Source organism: Ranitomeya variabilis, chromosome 2 (genome assembly GCF_051348905.1).
Source record: "Ranitomeya variabilis isolate aRanVar5 chromosome 2, aRanVar5.hap1, whole genome shotgun sequence".
In the NCBI taxonomy this organism is placed as follows: domain Eukaryota; kingdom Metazoa; phylum Chordata; class Amphibia; order Anura; family Dendrobatidae; genus Ranitomeya; species Ranitomeya variabilis.
In genome coordinates, this window is record NC_135233.1 from 908,993,861 (window position 1) to 909,014,933 (window position 21,073).

Below are 21,073 nucleotides of genomic sequence, written 5' to 3' on the forward strand. Positions count from 1 at the left end.
AGTGACTATGGTATCTGACCAGGGCAGATATATCAAGCCGTGTTCAGTATTAGGCCGGGGTCACACTTGTGAGTGCAATGTGAGAAACTTGCGCATCAATTCCTGGCACTCGGGTTCAGCTGCATAGAAATACATGCAGCCCCACACGCCGATCCCGAGTGCCGGGTATTGATGCGAGAGACTCGTGCGAGTTTGTTGCATTACACTCACAAGTGTGACCCCGGCCTTATGCTGTATGCCCACAATCGGGAATAGCTGCGCCCAAAATGCTGCGTTCTACACTACAAGCACAGCAGTTGGGATTTATAGAAAACCCATGCCCACTGGGCTTCTATTTATTGCTGCTCAAACTCACCCACAGTGCGGGTTTACGAGCCGCGGCATGTCAGTTATCGGCAGCGGAGACCTTAGTTTCCAATGTGTATTTTGACCAATAGAATGTCATTAGATGCGGTGAATACACTGTGTCCAAGACACCACTATTCCTGACTATGGGGACGTAGCCTTTGGTTTCTTTCCTCTAATTCGCTCCTTGATCAGAGCTCTGTCACCTTTCCTAGGAGAGTGGAGGTCGTTTGAGAAGAATTGACTTGCCTGGATTTTGAGTGACCTCTGGCTAAGTTTATATTCAGGAACCTGTGGCCGCAAAGCAGATCTGTGCTAATACTACATGCAATACCAAACCTCTTCTGCAGCAGTGCAGAGGATACTCGCACAGCCTCAACATAGAAACTGCAACACTGAGGAAAAGTCGTGGAATTATGGAAATCACAGGATCTATAGGCAGCTTAAAGGGAACCTGTCACCCCCAAAATCGATGAGGTAAGCTCACCGCCATCAGGGGCTTATCTACAGCATTCTGTAATGCTGTAGATAAGCCGCCAATGTTACCTAAAAGAGGAGAAAAAGAGGTTAGATTATACTCACCCAGGGGCGGTCCCGGTCCGATGGGTGTCTCAGGTCCGGTCCGGGGCCTCCCATCTTTTTACGATCACGTCCTCTTCTTGTCTTCACGCTGCGGCTCTGGTGCAGGCGTACTTTGTCTGCCCTGTTGAGGGCAGAGCAAAGTACTGCAGTGCGCAGGCACCGGGACAGGTCAGAGAGGCCCGGCACCTGTGCACTGCAGTACTTTGCTCTGCCCTTAACAGGGAAGACAAAGTACGCCTGCGCCGCGACGAGAAGACCAGAAGAGGACGTCATGGAATGAACATAGGAGGCGCCGGACCGGTCCTGAGACACCCATCGGACCAGACCGCACCAGGACCGCCCCTGGGTGAGTATAATCTAACCTCTTTTTCTCCTCTTTTAGGTAACATTGGGGGCTTATCTACAGCATTACAGAATGCTGTAGATAAGCCCCTGATGACGGAGAGCTTACCTCACCATCGATTTTGGGGGTGACAGGTTCCAAATAGTATGGAAACAATGGAAAAATGTACAAATCATCTCAATTAGTATAAGGGTATCTGCACACGTTGCGGATTCTCTGCGGATTTGCGTTTTTTGCGGGGCAGAAACGCAGATCCGCAATTGATTTACAGTACAATGTAAATCAATGAGAAAAAAAAAAATGCTGTGCACACGTTGCGGAAAATCCGCTGCGGAAATACTGCGGTTTAAAAGATGTAGCATGTCACTTCTTTTTTGTGAATCTGCAGCATATTTGTACCCACTCCATTATAGAAAACCGCAGGGGTAAAAAACGCAGCAAAAACGCACAAAAAAACGCTACGGAACCGCACAAAAAAACGCAGGTGCGTTTTCAGCCAGGAGAGACAGAATCCGCACGCGAAATTCCCAAGCCTAACCGCAACGTGTGCACATAGCCTTAAGCATGAGCACCGAGCACAGAAATCCCGGCACTTACACACCTTGGTTGCTATCGGTGAGGTTCTTAGTGGTAGAGGCATGGCCTGCCACAATGAACGCACTGGCAGCTCCTTTTGCAACTGCCGATCAATGACGCCCCAGATGGGCTGGAGACGCTGCAGCAGCAGTAGCACGGTTACACCACGCAGGCTGCTCATAGTACCACAAGTAACACACAACCCTTTGGATACACTGTAGATATTTTTGCAGCATGTGCCTGACATTTCTTTAAATCTCATGTCTCGTGCTGTAAAGCACAATGGAAAATTAACTCCATTTTCACTACATGGGAACCTAGGCTAAGGCAGGATTCACACAGGGCAGATTTTGCTTAACAAGTCTGCGTCTGAAAATTGGTTCCGTTCAACTGGATGAGGCAGGTTTGGTGTCCGGTACATGGATTCCTTCATGTCAGATAAATGATAGTTGCAGATTCATGAAGTCTGACCATCCCCTTGTCATCCACAGGAGACGAGGGTTTTCTTTCTTTTAGCTAACAATATGCAAGAGCTACATGCAAATGATCACAGATTTTACCCGCATGAATCACAAACTTTAGCAATATGCGTACGGTGACGAGCTGCAGATTTCCACACATTATACACGGTGTACTGATGAGATTTGGGGAGATCCAATCCACAGCGCTGCTGCTGTAATACACTGCAGATTTTCCACCTTGATTATTTCTGGACAATTGAATAAAAAGCATAGAATCAATGGACACACTGGAAAACCATCACATATCAGTAAAGCAGCACTGCAGTGTTTTTACATGTATGTTACCGCTGGCGTGGTGTCCACTAATGTAAGGTCCTGCCCTTGGTATTATACTCGCCAGCCGCCGTGTTCTTCAGCACCGCTCTGATTGGTCTCCAGCAGTTTGTGACCTGCTGGATCTCCAGTGTTTGCTGGCCGAGCCGGAGTCACCAGTCAGTGTAAGTCTATGAGAGCCGGGACGAGGGCCTGATAGATCTGTGACCGTTACCTCCGACTTCCAGTCCCAAGTTGGAGGAGCAGCACCAGACAGCGCCTGGCAAGTGCAGTAATAGGGGCAGGGACCTTACTGGGCCCGCCACACTGATGGGGACACCACGAGAAGGCTTCTTCTCTATGGGGAGGGTAATAATGGGGCCCCTGCGGCATAGTCTACGCCTGCCTGCCGAGAACGGTGACCCACACAACTAGCCTCACACCGACGATGCGCAGATCCTGCTCTCTACTAAGTTCACACTAGGCGGTTTATAAGCTGCAGAAAAAAAAAGTTTTCCTTGGATTTCCTTGCGTTTTTGGCATGCTACATTTATCTCTTGTGCATGCTGATAAGGTTCAGCGGTGAAAAAAAAAGTCCTAGTCTATAGAATCAGGTTTTGGCATAAAAACCGCAGCAAAACCTGATATCTGTGTTGTTTCACCACCCATTTGTGGAGAAAAACCATGCAAAGCACATAATACTGACCCCATAAAAACAATGCGTGTGCATGAGATTTCTGAAACGTCAGACTTTGCTGGTGCTGTAAAACGCAGCTGAACATTTGCATAAAAACGCTGCAAACACAAAAAGCCTAGTGTGACCTTAGCCTTATGTACACGAGAAGCAGCACGTGTGAAGGCTCCACCTCGGGCGGGCGCCTCCTAGCGGCCGCGGCTATTCCGCTGTTATCCGAGCAGCCAGCCTACACAGCCCTTCCCGTCGGTCTCCCCTCCCCCAGCTCTCCGCTCCGCAGAGCAGACCAGCCGCGGCCCCTCCCTATTACTCATTACGCCGTCTGACTCAGCACCATGCGGCCACGGAGCACGCCGGATATGACGTAGACACGTACAGGCTGCGCAGTGACGTCACTCGCCGTATAAATGCCGGCAGCGGCGGTCCCGCCCTCTCTTTTTCACCCACTGAGAAGATGGCGCCGGTGAGTGGCGTGCGTGGCGCTCGGTCCCAAGCCTGTGCACAGTATTAATGTGTCCGTACAGCACACGTCCCCCCATGTAGTGCTCTGCCCTAGTAGTGTCCCGGGGCTGGGTGGTTACACAACCGTGAGCCGCTGTATCTGACGGTGGCGGCGCCAGTACTGTCCCTCATTAGTCATATAAGCAGAGTCGGAGAGGGGCGGCTAACGGGGCCATACCAGCTGGTCTGGAACTACAACTCCCAGCATGCCCCAGCAGCTGCTGCTAAGTGTCCGGCGGAGGTTGCTGCCCCCTGGTGGTCGGAGGGTGAATGCTTCTGTGTTAGTCTGTAGCAGGGGGCTGCGCTCCTGCACTGAGGGGCTGCTCCTCCGCCAGGGCTTCTGCTGTCGGTGATGTAGAGTATTCCCTTCTCTATTTTGCTGAAATAAATCTGGCGTCGCTGATGGAAGCCTGCCATACCCCACTGACTTCTCCCCCCACTGTAAGCAGAGTAAGCTTATAACGTCATTTCTTGCAGCAGAAAGTTAAAAAGGTGCAGAAGGAAAGAAGATCCAAGAAGGCCGCCTGGAGGTTCACCCTGGACCTCACTCATCCTGTGGAAGATGGGATCTTTGACTCTGTCAACTTTGTAAGTATTCCTGTAACTCCCATATCAGCACTGTACAGGGTGGGAGTGGGTTTGTGTCACACTGTGAAAGGTGTATGAGGAAGCTATAAAATATACAGCCTCTAAGGAGTCATGTGGGCGGAGCGAGGCTGGAGGAGTCACGCGGTCATACACTCCTGGCTTGATGTTCCTCATGCTATGATTCATTACAAGCAGGCTCTGAAGCGAGGTGTGGTGCTCTGGCTGGGGCTGCCATGGAGCAATGTATCCTGGCCTGTGTGTCTCCTAAAGCACATGAGACCATGATGAAATGGATCACCTATCCGTAGACCGACCTCCAGCCAGGATCCTGTGCCCCTCGTATGGCAGGAGTGTGGTGCAGCCTGCTGTTCTGTTCAGTGTCTGGTGCTGTACCTGGCAATATGTCCGATCCATAGACCTATAAAGATGTCGCTGTGCCTTCTGAACCAAATGTGAGCGGGGAACCCCCATAATTGTGATCAGACGGTGGGCTTCCCACATACACGTTGTAATGCCATCACTAGATCAGGGCTACGATAAGTACTGTGATGAGTTGAGCAGTTTTCCTAACGCCTCCTGTAACTAGGGTTCTCTTCCCTAGTTTGTACCTAGGGTTTCCTTCCCTAGTGTCTACATGTTTTGTTTTTATAAAACAGGAGCAGTTTCTAAAAGAGAAGGTGAAAGTCAACGGCAAAACCGGGAACCTTGGAAACACCGTTCACATTGAACGTTCAAAGAACAAGATAAATGTGGCGTCTGAGAAGCAGTTCTCTAAAAGGTTTGTTTTACATGGGGGAAAAAAATGTTACATTGGTTTCTACTTGCTAAATGTAAAATGTGATTTTTTTTTTTTTTTTTTTTTTTTTTCTTATGGGTGCTTTTTCCTCGTTAAATTTAAATTTAGTTCAGTGATCATAATAGCTTTTTTTTCATCTTGAACTGTTTATGGCTCCATTATTGTACGCGATGATTTTCCGATCATGTTTACGGTATATGAAGTGATGTCAGGAGTGTAGCAGACCTGGTGTCCAGGCTTAACATTTTTTACTCTGATAATTGGCGTAAAGGCCTTCCCCTCCCATCAATGTTTTTATCCTCAATATATTGAAATCATCATGTAGCACAGTGTACTTACAATTGCTCATTTTGCCTTTCTACCCAGAAAATTTATTTTTTCCCTCTTTGCTTGATGTAGAAACAGGAAGTCTCTCTTCCCTGTGTAAATTTTTCCCCTTATCAACTCCTGAACTACCTGCCCTTCCCTCATGCCAGGGACGTTGCAGTGATGATTCATACAGGGAAAATGGACCTCCCATTTCAACATGGAGCTTAGAATTCAGCTAGTCTGCTTTTTTTTGTTAATTGCGTGATGTCATAGACCCAACTGGGTAAAAGGCAAGATGAGCCATTGTAAGTACACTTTTGCTGTTTACTATGATGACTGCAATATATAAAGAGGATGAAAACTTTGAGTGGTTCTTTAAAAATACCAATTTGTACACTCTCCTAATGTCTCGTATGGATCCAGTTCAGGTCTCTTCAAGAGGGCCTGTTTTAGCATCAACAGCGGTGACAGCAATGGTCTTGTCACTGGGCCGCTGAGGCCAGTAAGCTGACTGAAGTGGTTAGGTGACTAGGACAGGCTGTCATCTGTGTTGCCTCTCCTGGAGCAATAGAGATGACAGCCAAGTCACCAATGCCCAGGATAACATTTTTTTTTATTAAAGGGAACCTGTCACCCCCCCCCCCCCCCCCCCCCCCCCAGTCGTTTCAAACTAAAAGAGCCACCTTGTGCAGCAGTAATGCTGCATTCTGACAAGGTGGCTCTTTTAGTTCTGGGTGCTGTAACTAGAGAAATAATCCGCTTTTTAATTTGTCAGAAATACCCGGTGTTCAGTCAAGTGGGCCGGCGTTTCCCCCCTGCTTCAGACAGCACGCAGCTGTCACTCACATCTTCTCGGCGCCGCCTCCTCCTCACCGCTGTTTTCAAAATAGCCGGCGCCTGCGCTCTTTTCCCCTGCCTGGTGCAGGCACAGTGAGCGCTGCCCGTCTTTCCTCATATGCAGTCCAGCTGACTGCGCCTGCGCGGCCGCTCTGCCTGTGAATCCCAGCCCCGCAGTGATTTATGATTAATTCACATTGCGGGGCTGGGATTCACAGGCAGGGCGGCCGCACAGGCGCAGTCAGCTGGACTGCATATGAGGAAAGACGGGCAGCTCTCACTGTGCCTGCACCAGGCAGGGGAAAAGCGTGCAGGCGCCGGCTATTTTTAAAACGGTGGTGAGGAGGCGGTGCCCGGTGCCAAGAAGATGTGAGTGACAGCTGTGTGACGTCTAAAGCAGGGGGAAACGCCGGCCTACTTGGCTGAAGACCAGGTATTTCTGACAAATTATAAAACTGATTATTTCTCTACTTACAGCACCCAGAATTGAAAGAGCCACCTTGTCAGAATGCTGCATTACTGCTGCACAAGGTGGCTCTTTTAGTTTGAAACGACTGGTTGGGGGGGGGGGGGGGGGGGTGTGACAGGTTCCCTGTAAGGCTGGACAACTCAGAATTTTCCAGTCCAGTTCAGGAGCTGCCTACTATTTACTTGCCCTAGCTTGTAAATTGGACCAGACTCACATGCTGCATCCCCACCTGGCGTTCATGTGTGGAAAATGGCTTTGTGCATCGGCTGACTTTGGTGGGACCAAAAAATTGTCCTGAATGTAGTCAAAGAGGGAGGCAAACTGCAGTGACTATGAAATGTTTTTAAATCTGTGGGAACAAATGTAGAGTATACTGAGCCTTAACACTCTATATTAGTACCTTATTTTCAGATTCTAAAATGCACTTTTCCCAAAAAATCTTTGAGGGTGCGCCTTATAATCTGAATGTAACTTACTAGGGTATAGAGGGGCTGCAGTGGAGCGCAGTCCCAGTAGACCTGGTCGCTGCAGCAGGAAGCTAGTGTTGGCGGAGGGAAGCAGTGTTCAGCGTACAAGACTGTGGCGCGCTCCGGGTCTTCAGAAAATGTTGAGTCCCCTGTTCTTCCCATCTTTTTTTACTACGTTGGGAAATGGCAGCCGCCGGAGGCTGGGCATACATGAAGTGAAATCTCTGCTCCTGATACTTTCTGACAACCCAGAGATCGCCGCATCCCCAAACCTCTCTTTCTCCCATCCTGGGGCGCAGAGTCACTGCTTCTGGCAGAGGCAGGAGTTGGGCGACTGCTGCGGGCCCAAGGCTGGTACGATGAGTATGCTCGGGCTTCGACATTTTGTGAAAGCCCAGAGCCCTGCTGTTTCCATACTCTTCTACATGGTGGACTCCCATGAAAATGGCCGCCGGAGGCAGCACATGCATTTTCCTAGAGTCCACCGCATTAGAAAGTATAGGTGTGGGGCTCTGGGCTTTGACAAAATGTGGTCAGAGGCGCGCCTCATCACTGAACACCTCATTGTACCAGTCTGGGACCTGCAGCCATGGCTAAACTGCTGCTGCCGGACACCCCGTCATACCAGCGTAGAGCCCGTGGCATCTCCTGCCTCCCGCAGAAGCAACCCTGCCACCTGGGACCCCACTCCATCAGTGCTGTTCCCCAGGTAAGCTACCACACCACTTATTTTATTTAAAAAAAAAAAAAATTATAATTTTCCTTCCCAAAACTTGGCGTGCATCTTGTAATCTGCAAAATGCGGTACTTCTGTTGGAGGTGACCTTGTGTATACATACGGTTTCCTATTGACTATTGTTGGCGCTTATAATGTAGGAATTATTTCTAGCAGACGTGCTTGGAATCCAAAATTCCCAATTGTGTGACCCCACTTTTTATTTTGTATGTTAGGTACCTGAAATACCTTACAAAGAAATACCTGAAGAAAAACAACTTACGTGACTGGTTACGTGTAGTTGCTTCTGATAAGGAGACCTATGAACTTAGGTACTTCCAGATCAGCCAAGAGGATGATGAATCTGAAACAGAAGAATAATTGTTTCTACAAAATAAAGATATTTATACATAATAATGTGGGTTTTCATTTCTCCCAATATTGCTGCTTTCTGATGCTTTGTTTCAGGTCCTGACTATTTAGTCAAAACTACACCACGAATATTTGGGGAGTTTGACCCTGCATATCTTTGTTGCACTTCCAGGAAAGTGGATAGGATTTATAGAAATATAAATAAATTATAAAAAAATATAAATTATATAAATTATAGAAAAATTAATAAATATATATTATTATTATATCCAGCTACCAGTGGATAATGCAGGAGATGGGGGGTCATGCTCGCTTGATGCTGCTAAAGCATTTGACTCTGAATGGGAATATTTATGGGTAGTTCTGGAGAGATTTGGTATGGGTGCTGAATTATTCATTGATCAAATTATGAGGCCACTGGCACAATTAAGGGTAAACGGGCGTCTTGCTTCAGTCCTTGAACTGGGGAGGGGTACACGATAGGGTTGTCCCCCCCCCATGTTCACATTAGCCACTGAACCATTGCTGTGATTATTAGGAAACACCCTGGAGTTGTGGGATTTTGTAGAGGGAATATGGAGGAGTAAATTGCACTTTATGCTGACGATGCTTTATTATTTTTGGCCAAAGCCTCCAACACATAGCTATGGAGACAACTGAAGTTTTGGAAAAATTTTGGGTTTGGTGATTAATTGGACTAAATCGGTATTCCTCCCACTGGATAATGGGATCATTAATCCACCTCATTACACTGATTCAGAACTACAAGTGGTTACTGAATTTAAATATCTTGGTATTAATGTAACATCTAAAATTGCTATGAGAGACTTTAACCTTAACCCAATATTGGCAAGATTCAAATTGGACACGTTGTCTAAACTACCACTGTCAGTTGTGGGTCGCACTTATCTTGGTCAAGATGACCTGGATGCCACAATTGCTATATGTGCTGCATAATGCTCCAATTTGTATGTTTCTTTAAAATTGATGGCTTGTTCAGAGACTTAGTCCACCCCAAATTATCTCCCAAGAATTAAACTGGAAACACTACAAAGAGATAAAACAATGGGTGGCCTTGCAGTCCCAAATATGTGGGTTTATTATATGGCAGCTCAGCTCCAGCACATTCGTGGGTGGGATGGAGGGGGGAGTTCAACGTCTGCTATTCTAAGCACATGTTAAATCATTCAGACTATGAAGCATTGGAGGCTCACAAATGTAAGATGCCCTCTTGTAGAACCCCAACTATGCGGTTGATACAAACTTTGGAGGAAAGTGAAGAAACTACAAGGAATTTCGCAAATTACATCACTGTGGGAAACGCCATGGCTCTCTAATCTATATAGTTTGGAAGGTATTAAAAACTGGAGTTTTTATAGGAGTAGAGAGAGTTACATGTTTTAGCGGGAAATACACTCTAGGAGTCCCATCCTAAATAATGAAATGACCAAAAATGATGTAATACAGAGAATAGCCAGTTGACATAACTGGAGGACCTTGTATTAATGAAACACCCCATACGGTCAAAAGAAAAATGTGAGGGCATGATGGGCCCTATTGAAGTGGAGCTGTGGCCTGAAATACTGGAGTTTCACAGCTGTCTTTGAGTGAATCCCATAGATTTTCCCACATACAGTTATTACACCAGTCATATAAAACACCCAATTTCTCCACGATGTAGGGCTTTGACCAGACTCCCTATGTGCTAGATGTAAAACATCCCCAGCTAAGGGTTCTTTCACACTTCGGTCGGCAGGCGGCCGTCAGAATGCGACGTATCGACAGATGTTTTAAAAACTGTGCAAAACGGATGCAGCGCATCCTGTGTTCTGACGGATGCGTTGAAGTTGGCGCTGCCTGAATTTCAATGTAAAAAATTCTGGAGAAAACCTGCTCAGAAGAGAAAAACTGCATACGTCACTGGATTCCAGTGTTTGACGGTCAGTGACTGATCCTGCGCCCATAGGCTTCCATTATAGCCGCCGCCGGGCTGCGCAGGATGCGTCGCTGAGCGATTTTCCGACTTGCAGAAAAAACGTTCCTCTGAACGTTTTCTCCTCCCGACGGACAGTTATTTTCAACGGATCCAGTGCACGACGGATGAAACGGATGGCCAACCGTCACAATCTGTCGCTAATACAAGTCTATGGGAAAAAACAGAATCCTGCAGAAAAATTTGCAGGATCCTGTTTTTTCAAAACTCGAAGGATTATGACGGGAGAGACGGAAGTGTGAAAGAAGCCTTACCTGCTTCATATGATGTGGAAGACTCTCAATTCTAAATATTTTTCATATGATGTGGACATACTCCGCTTTGGAAACTTTCTGGAGGGATGTAATAGCGATCATTAATAGAACATACTCAGTCGATACAGATCCCTCACCTTTAGTATGTATACCGGGATATATAGAAGATCTGAGCACTGACGAACATGGAAAAATAGCGGTGGCACGCATGTTATACATGGCCAGGAAACTGATAACCAATGTTGGGCTATCAGAACAGGCACCCACAGTGACAAAATTTATAAATAAAATTAATTGGTTATTAAATCTGTAACAAAACATATTTGAAAAGGAAGGCCATCTCCTAATATGAAAAAATATGGGCTCCATGGATTGACAGCTCTGGCCTAGCATCCAGAGAACTGCAAAGATTTCAACTAGGTCTGTTCTGATTTATGTATAGATTCAATTTAAATACATGATAGATGCTATATTACACACTGGGCAGCTTTACTCCCGTATATAACTGTACCAAACCAAGTTCTGGACTCCTCATTAATATTGTTATGATAGTGGTTATTCATGCTGTAAGACCTCTAATCTGCTGTGGACAGAACTGTGAAATATCTAAAGATCAAAAAACAGGAAAGTAGAGGTCATGCAAATGGGGATCACCACACGAAGGATTTAGCAAAAATAGACGTGATTTTATTGATATGATACAATGCATAGGAAACAAGCTATAAAGAAAACACACATTTAAAAACAATTAAAAAGGAAACATACTTGTTCCTTAAGAACACAGCCCATAATAGGGCTTACACCTGCGCCAAAAGTAGTGGGTCAATATCCAATAAGACAATGCCTATATGAACATCACTGTGCATGCATATATAAAACCATAGGGCAAATACATATATAAACCATAGGGCAAATACATAAAGGTTTGTTCAGATGGACAGAATGACAAGAAATCCCATCAACACATAGCATACGCACAGTTTGTACCAAAATTGTTGCTACAAATGCAGCCGTAGATGCTAACCCTTAATGGAGGCATGTACCTTACTTAGGCATGTACAGAGGTAAGAATCCTGACTCGCATCACCAATTCAGGCTGAGAGCGAGTAAATGTAAAATGGTGCGCAACCATGCAATACGATACCCAAAAACCAATAAGGTATGACCCAGTCAATTAAGCGCAGGTGAAGCGGAGACCCGACGCGTGTCGCCCCTCAAACATCACAACGGCTCGAAATGACAACATCAAAGGAAAGACTTTGACTTCGGTGGCTGCGCATTATTTGGAGGCACATGGTGCTCAATGGAAAGGAACCAAGATCATGGGACTGGAAGGGATTCGGACAAACATCAGGGGTGGAGACATCTCTTTGGAGCTTTTGAGGCGGGAATCCAAATGGATCTATGAACTTAATAGTGTTACACCACTAGGTCTGAATGAGGACTTACTCTTTACGGGCTTTTATAAACCGCTCTAAATGGGTGTGATTGTATTTGCTCCGTTTGTATTTTTGTGGTATGGGGAAACGAGAGTCCTTTGCCTATGTGGACATCACTCCTGCATTTTGAACTTATAAGTTCTCTGTTGTTACACTGTACAGTATATTCATTGGTCCCGAATAACCATTGATTGTTAAATTTAATCATTTGGCGTGGATGGATTCACTTCTAGATTATTGGGATTGGCAGGGGCCATCAGCATAGCAGCTGCATTGTGTGTTCCCGAGATTGGCATTCAGGGACACATATTTGCACATGGTAATTCCTTTTTTTTTTTTTTCCCCTTTATTGATTTTTAGTTACCGTCAACAGAGACGGTCTTTATCTGTAAACAGTAGGGCACGTTTCTCCCTTATGGAGTTTCATGTCGTGGGTGGTTGACACCGGTCATGATCAATAAATGGGGCTCTATGCCTAAAGAGAAGATATATTATGGATACTGCTCTGTGTAAGACAGGCATTTTCAACGCCTGAACAATGTGAGACAAATGGCACACCGGTACATTCTGATGCCGTGTCGGAGATAACAGCCTTTTGTGCCTTCATGGTTTAAACCATATTTACTTCAGCTCCTTTGCCTCGCTTAGGAAATACTATGTGGCCCATGATGGGTTAACCATATGCTGGCGTCTTGTGTAAAGAGTTGGCGCTGATTCTCCCAGTTTACACTTTTCTCTTGTCCTGGGCATATAGTGCCAATGATATAGTTCTATGTAAGACAGACACTATTTAGGTCTGCGCTTGGTATACGCTGAGTTGGTAGAGCGCCGTATTATGTGTTCATACAGGCTTATTATCATGCTTTGATTCAGGGCTGGTACCTCCTGCGCAAGCGTGGTTTAACTTACAGCGCTTCAGCCTAGTGAAAGACAGGCATTATTGACGCCTGCGCAGTATCATCTTAGTGCTTTGTTCTTGCACGCAGGCGTCGTTCTACGTGTTTGCACAGGGTTACCATGGTATCTAGGTACAGGGCGGGTATTCCTGCGCACTTGAACCCGCAACCAGGAAGTGCTTCACTGATACACGCGGCGGTTCGCACACAGCTGCGACTGGCAAACTTGAATGGAACTTGTATATAAGGTAAAACAGACAAAGCGGTAGGTACCCCTGACGAAGCCTCCTTTGAGGGGCGACACGTGTCGGGTCTCCGCTTCACCTGCGCTTAATTGACTGGGTCATACCTTATTGCTTTTTGGGTATCGTATTGCATGGTTGCACACGGGGCTCCTTGTACATTTACTCGCTCTCAGCCTGAATTGGTAATGCGAGTCAGGATTCTTACCTCTGTACATGCCTAAGTAAGGTACATGCCTCCATTAAGGGTTAGCATCTAGGGCTGCATTTGTAGCAACAATTTTGGTACAAACTGTGCGTATGCTATGTGTTGATGGGATTTCTTGTCATTCTGTCCATCTGAACAAACCTTTATGTATTTGCCCTATGGTTTATATATGTATTTGCCCTATGGTTTATATATGTATTTGCCCTATGGTTTTATATATGCATGCACAGTGATGTTCATATAGGCATTGTCTTATTGGATATTGACCCACTACTTTTGGCGCAGGTGTAAGCCCTATTATGGGCTGTGTTCTTAAGGAACAAGTATGTTTCCTTTTTAATTGTTTTTAAATGTGTGTTTTCTTTATAGTTTGTTTCCTATGCATTGTATCATATCAATAAAATCACGTCTATTTTTGCTAAATCCTTCGTGTGGTGATCCCCATTTGCATGACCTCTACTTTCCTCACTGTTTTTTGGTCTTACATTTGCTGGAGGTCAGGGTGATCCCACTGTTGTATCCGTGGTGCCCCCTTTACATATAAGAAATATCTAAAGATGTTATGTTTAGGGTGACGTGGTGGGGGGATAGATGAGGGACTAGGTCCCTCTCATGGTTGAGTTGTTTTGTACTGTTGTGTTACAAAAATAATTTTAATAATATTTGATTTAAAAAAAAATAAAAAATCAATACACAGGTAAAAAAAATGCATGTTTTCAGTGCTTGTCTGCAGCAGCAACCCACCAAAAAACATGTAATCTGCATATGACTATCAACGTTTTATCAGAGCTAAGGGTAGTTTCCAAAACAAAGCCATTTTTTTTTTTTTTAAACATGACATTGAATCAGACGCTCCTGATTCATGAAGAGGCATACAACTTTGTGTACCTTGCCACAAAATGTACACCAGCCTCTGGAGTAGGATTTGTGGTGGCGCAAACACCGCCGCTGCTCGTCGTACCCCCGTTCCACCCCAGCTCTGTCCACTTTGGTGAAGCTCGGAGAAACTGGTGTGAAGACTCCAAACGTGGCAAAATTTAGGTGCAAATCCAAGTTAAGCCTACATTTTTCAGCTTTACTGAATTCTGTCGTGAAAGCTTTTATGAATCGGGCCTATCTACTATATAATTGTCTAAGGGGTACATCCGTCCGTTTGTCTGTCCCGGAAATCCCGCGTCGCTGATTGGTCTCGCCAGCTGCCTGTCCTGGCTGCCGCGACCAGTCAGCGACGGGCACAGTCCGGCCGAGAATTAGTCCCTCCCTACTCCCATCCAGTCAGTGCCCGGCGCCCGCTCCATACTCCCCTCCACTCAGCGCTCACACAGGGTTAATGACAGCGTTAACGGACCGTTAACGCTGCTATTAACCCTGTGTGACCAACTTTTTACTATTGATGCTGCCTATGCAGCATCAATAGTAAAAAGATCTAATGTTAAAAATAATAAAAAAAACCTGCTATTCTCACCTGCCGTCGTCCGCTGAGGCGCGCGAGGCTGCCTCCAGCTTCCATTCCCAGAGATGCATTGCGAAATTACCCAGAAGACTTGGTGGTCTCGCAAGACTGCTAAGTCATCTGGATAATTTCACAATGCATCGTTGGGAACGGAAGCTGGTGGCATCCGTGCACGCATCGACACAGCTTCGCTGGACGGCGGAGGGTGAGTATATAACCGGGATATGGTGCCCACACTGCTTATATACTACTTGGGCTGTGTTATATACTGCGTGGCTGCTATATACTACGTGGCCAGTGTTAGATACTGCGTGGGCTGTTATATACCATGTAGGCTGTTATATACTGCGTGGGCTGTTCTATATACTGCGTGGCCTGTGTTATATACTACGTGGGCAGTGTTATATACTGTGACTGCTATATACTGCGTGGGCAGTGTTATACTGTGTGGCTGCTATATACTGCGTGGGCAGTGTTATATACTGCGTGGGCAGTGTTTATATACTGCCTGGGCAGTGTTTATATACTGTTTGGTACCTGGCCTGTGCTATATACTATGTGATACATACATACAGTACATACATACATACATACATACATACATATTCTAGAATACCCGATGTGTTAGAATCGGGCCACCATTTAGTAGTCTTAATATTTCTGCCTACTTTATAAGGAAATTATGCGGACCAAGATTTTGGCAAAAAAAAACGATTCAAATGGCTGTTTCATCCTAGCAACAATCTAGTGTCAAAATACTCAAGGCCTTGCGCGATAAAAGATGTTATAAACCTACAAATAAGGCATGAAAGATGACCAAAAACAGAATCACAATCTTTATAGGGAAAATAAGGAAAAATTAAAAAGAAATGAAAGGGGTGAGACCTCTTAATACCCTACTGCTCTGCATGTAAGGCTATGTGCACACGTATTCTGGTCCACTGCGGATTTTTCTACAGCGGATTTGATAAATCCGCAGTGCAAAACCGTTGCGGATTTATCGTGGATTTACCGCGGTTTTTCTGCGGTTTTCACCGGTTTTCCATAGGAGCAGCTGTAAAACCGCTGTATAATCCGCAGAAAGAAGTGACATACTGCAGAATGTAAACCGCTGCGTTTCCGCGTGTTTTTTTCTGCAGCATGTGCACAGCGTTTTTTGTTTCCCATAGGTTTACATTGAACTGTAAACTCATGGGAAGCTGCTGCGGATCCGCAGCGTTTTCCGCATCGTGTGCACATACCCTTAGACTCAAAGCATAGAATAGTATCACAGAAAAATGTAGCATACAAAGTGCACATAAGGAACATAAATACAATGATATGAATACACAAGCGGAGTTATTAGTACTATACTAATTTACCTCACGCATTCACAACCTATTGTATTTATTCTCTTTGTTCCTGAAGGTGTTTGTATACCCATACTGTTCTATGCTTCCAGCCTTACATGCAGATGTATAGGGTTTTAAGTATTCTCACCCCATTTCATTGTGTGGATTCAATTTTTTCCCACTTTCTTATTCCTATTTTCTCAAAGATTGTGATTTTCTATTTTTGGTCATCTTTCATACTTTATAGGTTTAATGTTTCATCCTAGACTCGAATCAAATTCACTCATGCAAGTTTGTGAGTCAGTGAAAAACTACGACAGCACACTGATGAAATGCTAAAGCAGTCTGTGTTTTCACTGTTCTCTAGAAGCTTGAGGCTATGTGCACACGTTGCGGATTCGCAGTTGTTCTCCATGAGTGTACAGTACCATGTAAACCTATGGAAAATCAAATCCGCAGTGCACATGCTGCAGAAAATACCGCGCGGAAACGCAGCGTTGTATTTTCCGCAGCATGTCAATTCTTTGTGCGGATTCCGCAGTGGTTTACACCTGCTCCATAATAGGAATCCGCAGGTGTAAAACCGCAGGTGGAATCCGCACAAAAAACACAGGAAATCCGCGGTAAATCCACAGGTAAAACGCAGTGCGTTTTACCCGTGGATTTTGCAAAAACCGTGCGGAAAAATCCACACATGAATCCGCAACGTGTGCACATAGTCTGGGACCCCGCTATCAGTTTTTTTTTTTCTCTATACAAGTAAGGCCGGCCTCACACTGGGCGTAAGACAATACGCCACGTATTATACGTCCGTACTACGGCCGTAATACGGAGAAATGTTCCCAAAATATTGATCCGTAGTCAGGGTGTGTCAGCGTATTTTGCGCATGGCATCCTCCGTATGTAATCCGTATGGCATCCGTACTGCGAGATTTTCGCGCAGGCTTGCAAAACCGACATCTAATGGATTTATGTGCTCAAATGTTCGGGAAAACATATATACAGTATATATATATATATATATATATGTCATTGAGACACATATATATATATTCTGTATTTAGATTTCATTCAGCGCGATATGTGTTAAAAGCCGGTAATTCAATTGCCGGCTTCTCATTTCTCCTGCACAAACCCGACAGGATATGAGACATGGTTTACATACAGTAAACCATCTCATATCCCCTTTTTTTTTGCATATTCCACACTACTAATGTTAGTAGTGTGTATGTGCAAAATTTCGGCGCTGTAGCTATTAAATTTAAGGGTTAATTCGCAGAAAAAATTGGCGTGGGCTCCCGCGCAATTTTCTCCGCCAGAGTGGTAAAGCCAGTGACTGAGGGCAGATATTAATAGCCTAGAGAGGGTCTATGGTTATTGGCCCCCCCGTGGCTAAAAACATCTGCCCCCAGCCACCCCAAAAAAGGCACATCTGGAAGATGCGCCTATTCTGGCACTTGGCCACTCTCTTCCCACTCCCTGTAGCGGTGGGATATGGGGTAATGAAGGGTTAATGCCACCTTGCTATTGTAAGGTGACATTAAACCAGATTAATAATGGAGAGGCGTCAATTATGACACCTATCCGTTATTAATCCAATTGTTGGAAAGGGTTAAAAAACACACACACACATGATTTAAAAGTATTTTAATGAAATAAACACAGCGGTTGTTGTAATAATTTATTGTTCTCTCAATCCATCAGGAACACCCTCGCTTGGAAAAATAATAAACGCACAAGATACATACCTTCTGGTGAACCGTCTCGTCCCACGAAGTAATCCATCTGAAGGGGTTAACTAATATTACAGGCAGGAGCCCTGCTAAATGCAGCGGTGCTCCGTGCCTGTAATCCCCGGCAAATGAATGAAATGTAGGTCATTGACCTACATTTCCTTCAGTCGCGGTGATGCGCCCCCTGGTGGATGTCCTCATATGACCTGGAGCGTGGGAAAAAGATGTTTGTAGCCAGGGGGGGCCAATAACCATGGACCCTCTCCTGGCTATTAATATCTGCCCTCGGTCACTGGCTTTACCATTCTGGCGGAGAAAATTGCGCGGGAGCCCACGCCAATTTTTTCCGCCATTTAACCCTTTATTTCAGCAGCTACAGCGCTGAAATTTTGCACATACACACTACTAACATTAGTAGTGTGGAATATGCAAAAAAAAAGGGGATATGAGATGGTTTATTGTATGTAAACCATGTCTCATATCCTGTCGGGTTTGTGCAGGAGAAATGAAAAGCCGGCAATTGAATTACCGACTTTTCACTAACACCGCTGCGTATTTCTCGCAAGTCACACTGCTGGTCAGTGTGGAATCCGTATTTTTCTCGCCCCCATAGACTTTCATTGGCGATTTTTTTGCGCAATACGGTGACAAACGCAGCATGCTGCGATTTTGTACGGCCGTAGAAAGCCGTATAATACTGAACCGTAATATACGGCTAATAGGAGCAGCCCCATTGAGAATAATTGTGCCGTTTATTTTGCGAGTTTTACGGACGTAGTTTATGCGCTCATACGTCCGTAAAACTCGCTAGTGTGAGGCCGGCCTAACTGGTGACATGTAAAAACCGAAGCGCTACTGTCTTGTGTGTCTTTTTCCACTTAAAACACTTGTACGCTGCTATTTTAACCCTTTGGGGAGTCGCCTGTAAACACTATGTAAGAGTGGCTAGTGGCAAGGGCACATACGAAAGGTTCACGGTGAACTATGTGACCTCAAAAATATAAATGGCCTGGTAATTAGTGATGAGCAGACGTGCTCGTATAAGGTGTTATCAGAGTATCTTGGATGTGCTGGGATAATATGTTAGTCCCTGCGGCTGCAAGTTTTGTAGCTGTTAGATGTAACACATGCGGCGATTACCTGTTAGGCAATTCCTGCATGTGTTGCGGCTGTTGAACATCCATGAGACATGCAGGTGAGGGGGGACTCTTGACAGCACACCGAAGTCACACAGCACCTGAGCATGCTTCTATAAGGCTAGGTTCACATTGCGTTAGGGCAATCCGTCTAGTGCTAGCGGATTGCGCTAACGCAATGTATTTGTAGGGGTCGCGTTAACGTCCCCGCTCTCGCAGATCCCCGATCTGCGAGAGCGGGGAACGGACCTCGGGGGCGCCAAGCAAGCAGCGTCCGAGGCGCACCACAAAAGAACGGCACATCGCTAGCGCGAGCCGAAAAAGGCACGCGCTAGCAATGCGCTTCAGGCAGAAACAACATTGCTGTCAATGGGTGCGCTAACGGACCCGTTGCACGGCGTTAATTGCGACATTTTCGCCGTGCAACGCTGTCCGTTAGCGATCACCCAATAACACAATGTGAACCTAGCCTTACACCTTTGCTCATCACTGCTGTTTACCAAAACATATTCTAGATCGTTATATAATCAATATGGGCTTAAAGTGCAGACTCTCGGCTTTAAATTGACTGCATTCAGATCCTATTTGGAGTATTGGTTATGATTTACAGCTTTTTAACCCCTTTACCCCCAAGGGTGGTTTGCACGTTAATGACCAGGGCAATTTTTACAATTCTGATCACCGTCCCTTTATGAGGTTATAACTCTGGAACGCTTCAACGGATCCCGGTGATTCTGACATTGTTTTCTCGTGACATATTGTACTTCATGATAGCGGTAAAATTTATTTGATATTACCTGTGTTTATTTGCGAAAAAAATGGAAATTTGCCAAAAATTTTATTTTATTGGTAACATTTTCGGGCACGTGACATGTTTTGATCGCTTTTTATTCCGTTTCTTGTGAGGCAGAATGACCAAAAACCAGCTACAGTATTCATGAATTACTTTGGGGGGGGGGGGGCGTTTATACCGTTTAGCGTTTGGTAAAATGGATAAAGCAGTTTAATTCTTCGGGTCAGTACGATTACAGCGATACCTCATTTATATCTTTCCATTACGTCCCTCAGGACAGCACCATCGAGGACATCCTTCCTTGACCTATAGCGGGACAGGATCATAGAGAGGTTAAAAGGACCCTCCCACCTCCATCCTCCAGTGTTTTTCCTGTCCCTACAGGGACGGATGTATGAGAGGTTGCTCCTAGAGCGAAGATAGCCTGTGGATTCTCTTCCCCCTGTCAAGTGGTCTGTGGCCGACACCTCACTGGGTAGAGGTCTCTCAGCTATCAGTGCTGTACCAGATGGACTCAGAGTTTGGGGGTCTCAACCTTCCCTTTTCCTGGTCAGATGGATCGTGGCCGACTCCTCTTTGAGAGGTTCCTCAGCCAACAGTAAGCCTGTGCAATGGGCTTAGGGGGATCGTGCGGCAAGTCCAATCCTTCCCCCTGTCAAGTAGCCCAGGGTGGAAACTCCCCAGTGGGGAGTCCCTCAGCCCCAGAGACCAGTCGAGCGGATGGGCTCCTGGGTAGAGCCGCTTCCTCCCAGGGGGGCTCTCGGCTCAGACGCCGACCGGCAAAACACCGTTACTTCCGAAAGTCGTGTGGTGGAGAAGGCCATTGCGCTTCCGGTGACGTCAGAAAGGGGCGCCGGCACATAGGATAGGCGTGCGTTCCACGATAGAACACGGAAGGGGGCACAGGAAGTGATGCAGCATTCCTGACGGGACGCCGCTTCCTTCCACGGTAGGCTCTTGGAGTTACCAGCTCCCCCTGTCTTCTAGCAGGTATGGAGCCAGCACAGGTGAGTGCATGGTTTAATGTTGCATTGATGGCCTGGGCCTCTGGGCTGACTCTAGTCTCATGCCTTTGTGCCAAAGCTGTACCTGGAACCCATTTGCAGCTAAGCCTTGGACCTCTAGGCTATGGTAGGGCCATATGTCCAGGCTACATGTCATGACTGGACTTCAGTTAGTTGCAGGTCTTGTCTGCACAGAGCCTTATGATTGGGCTTCAGAGTGACTT

General features: G+C 45.8%; 1 protein-coding gene across 2 annotated transcripts; it reads left to right on the forward strand.

Annotated features, from left to right (window-relative positions):
* Nucleotides 1-3,733: 3,733 nt before the first annotated feature.
* RPL22L1 (ribosomal protein L22 like 1) lies at nucleotides 3,734-8,412 on the forward strand. Of its 2 annotated transcripts, none has more exons than XM_077290548.1 (4): nucleotides 3,734-3,776; nucleotides 4,295-4,402; nucleotides 5,059-5,180; nucleotides 8,232-8,412. In XM_077290548.1, the coding sequence occupies exons 1-4, from the start codon at nucleotides 3,768-3,770 to the stop codon at nucleotides 8,374-8,376; spliced, it is 384 nt and encodes a 127-aa protein (XP_077146663.1). In that variant the 5' UTR covers nucleotides 3,734-3,767; the 3' UTR covers nucleotides 8,377-8,412. The 2 variants fall into 2 exon arrangements, with proteins under 2 accessions (XP_077146663.1, XP_077146662.1); XM_077290547.1 differs by having other exon boundaries at nucleotides 3,746-3,776; nucleotides 4,292-4,402.
* The last annotated feature ends 12,661 nt before the right edge of the window (nucleotides 8,413-21,073 follow it).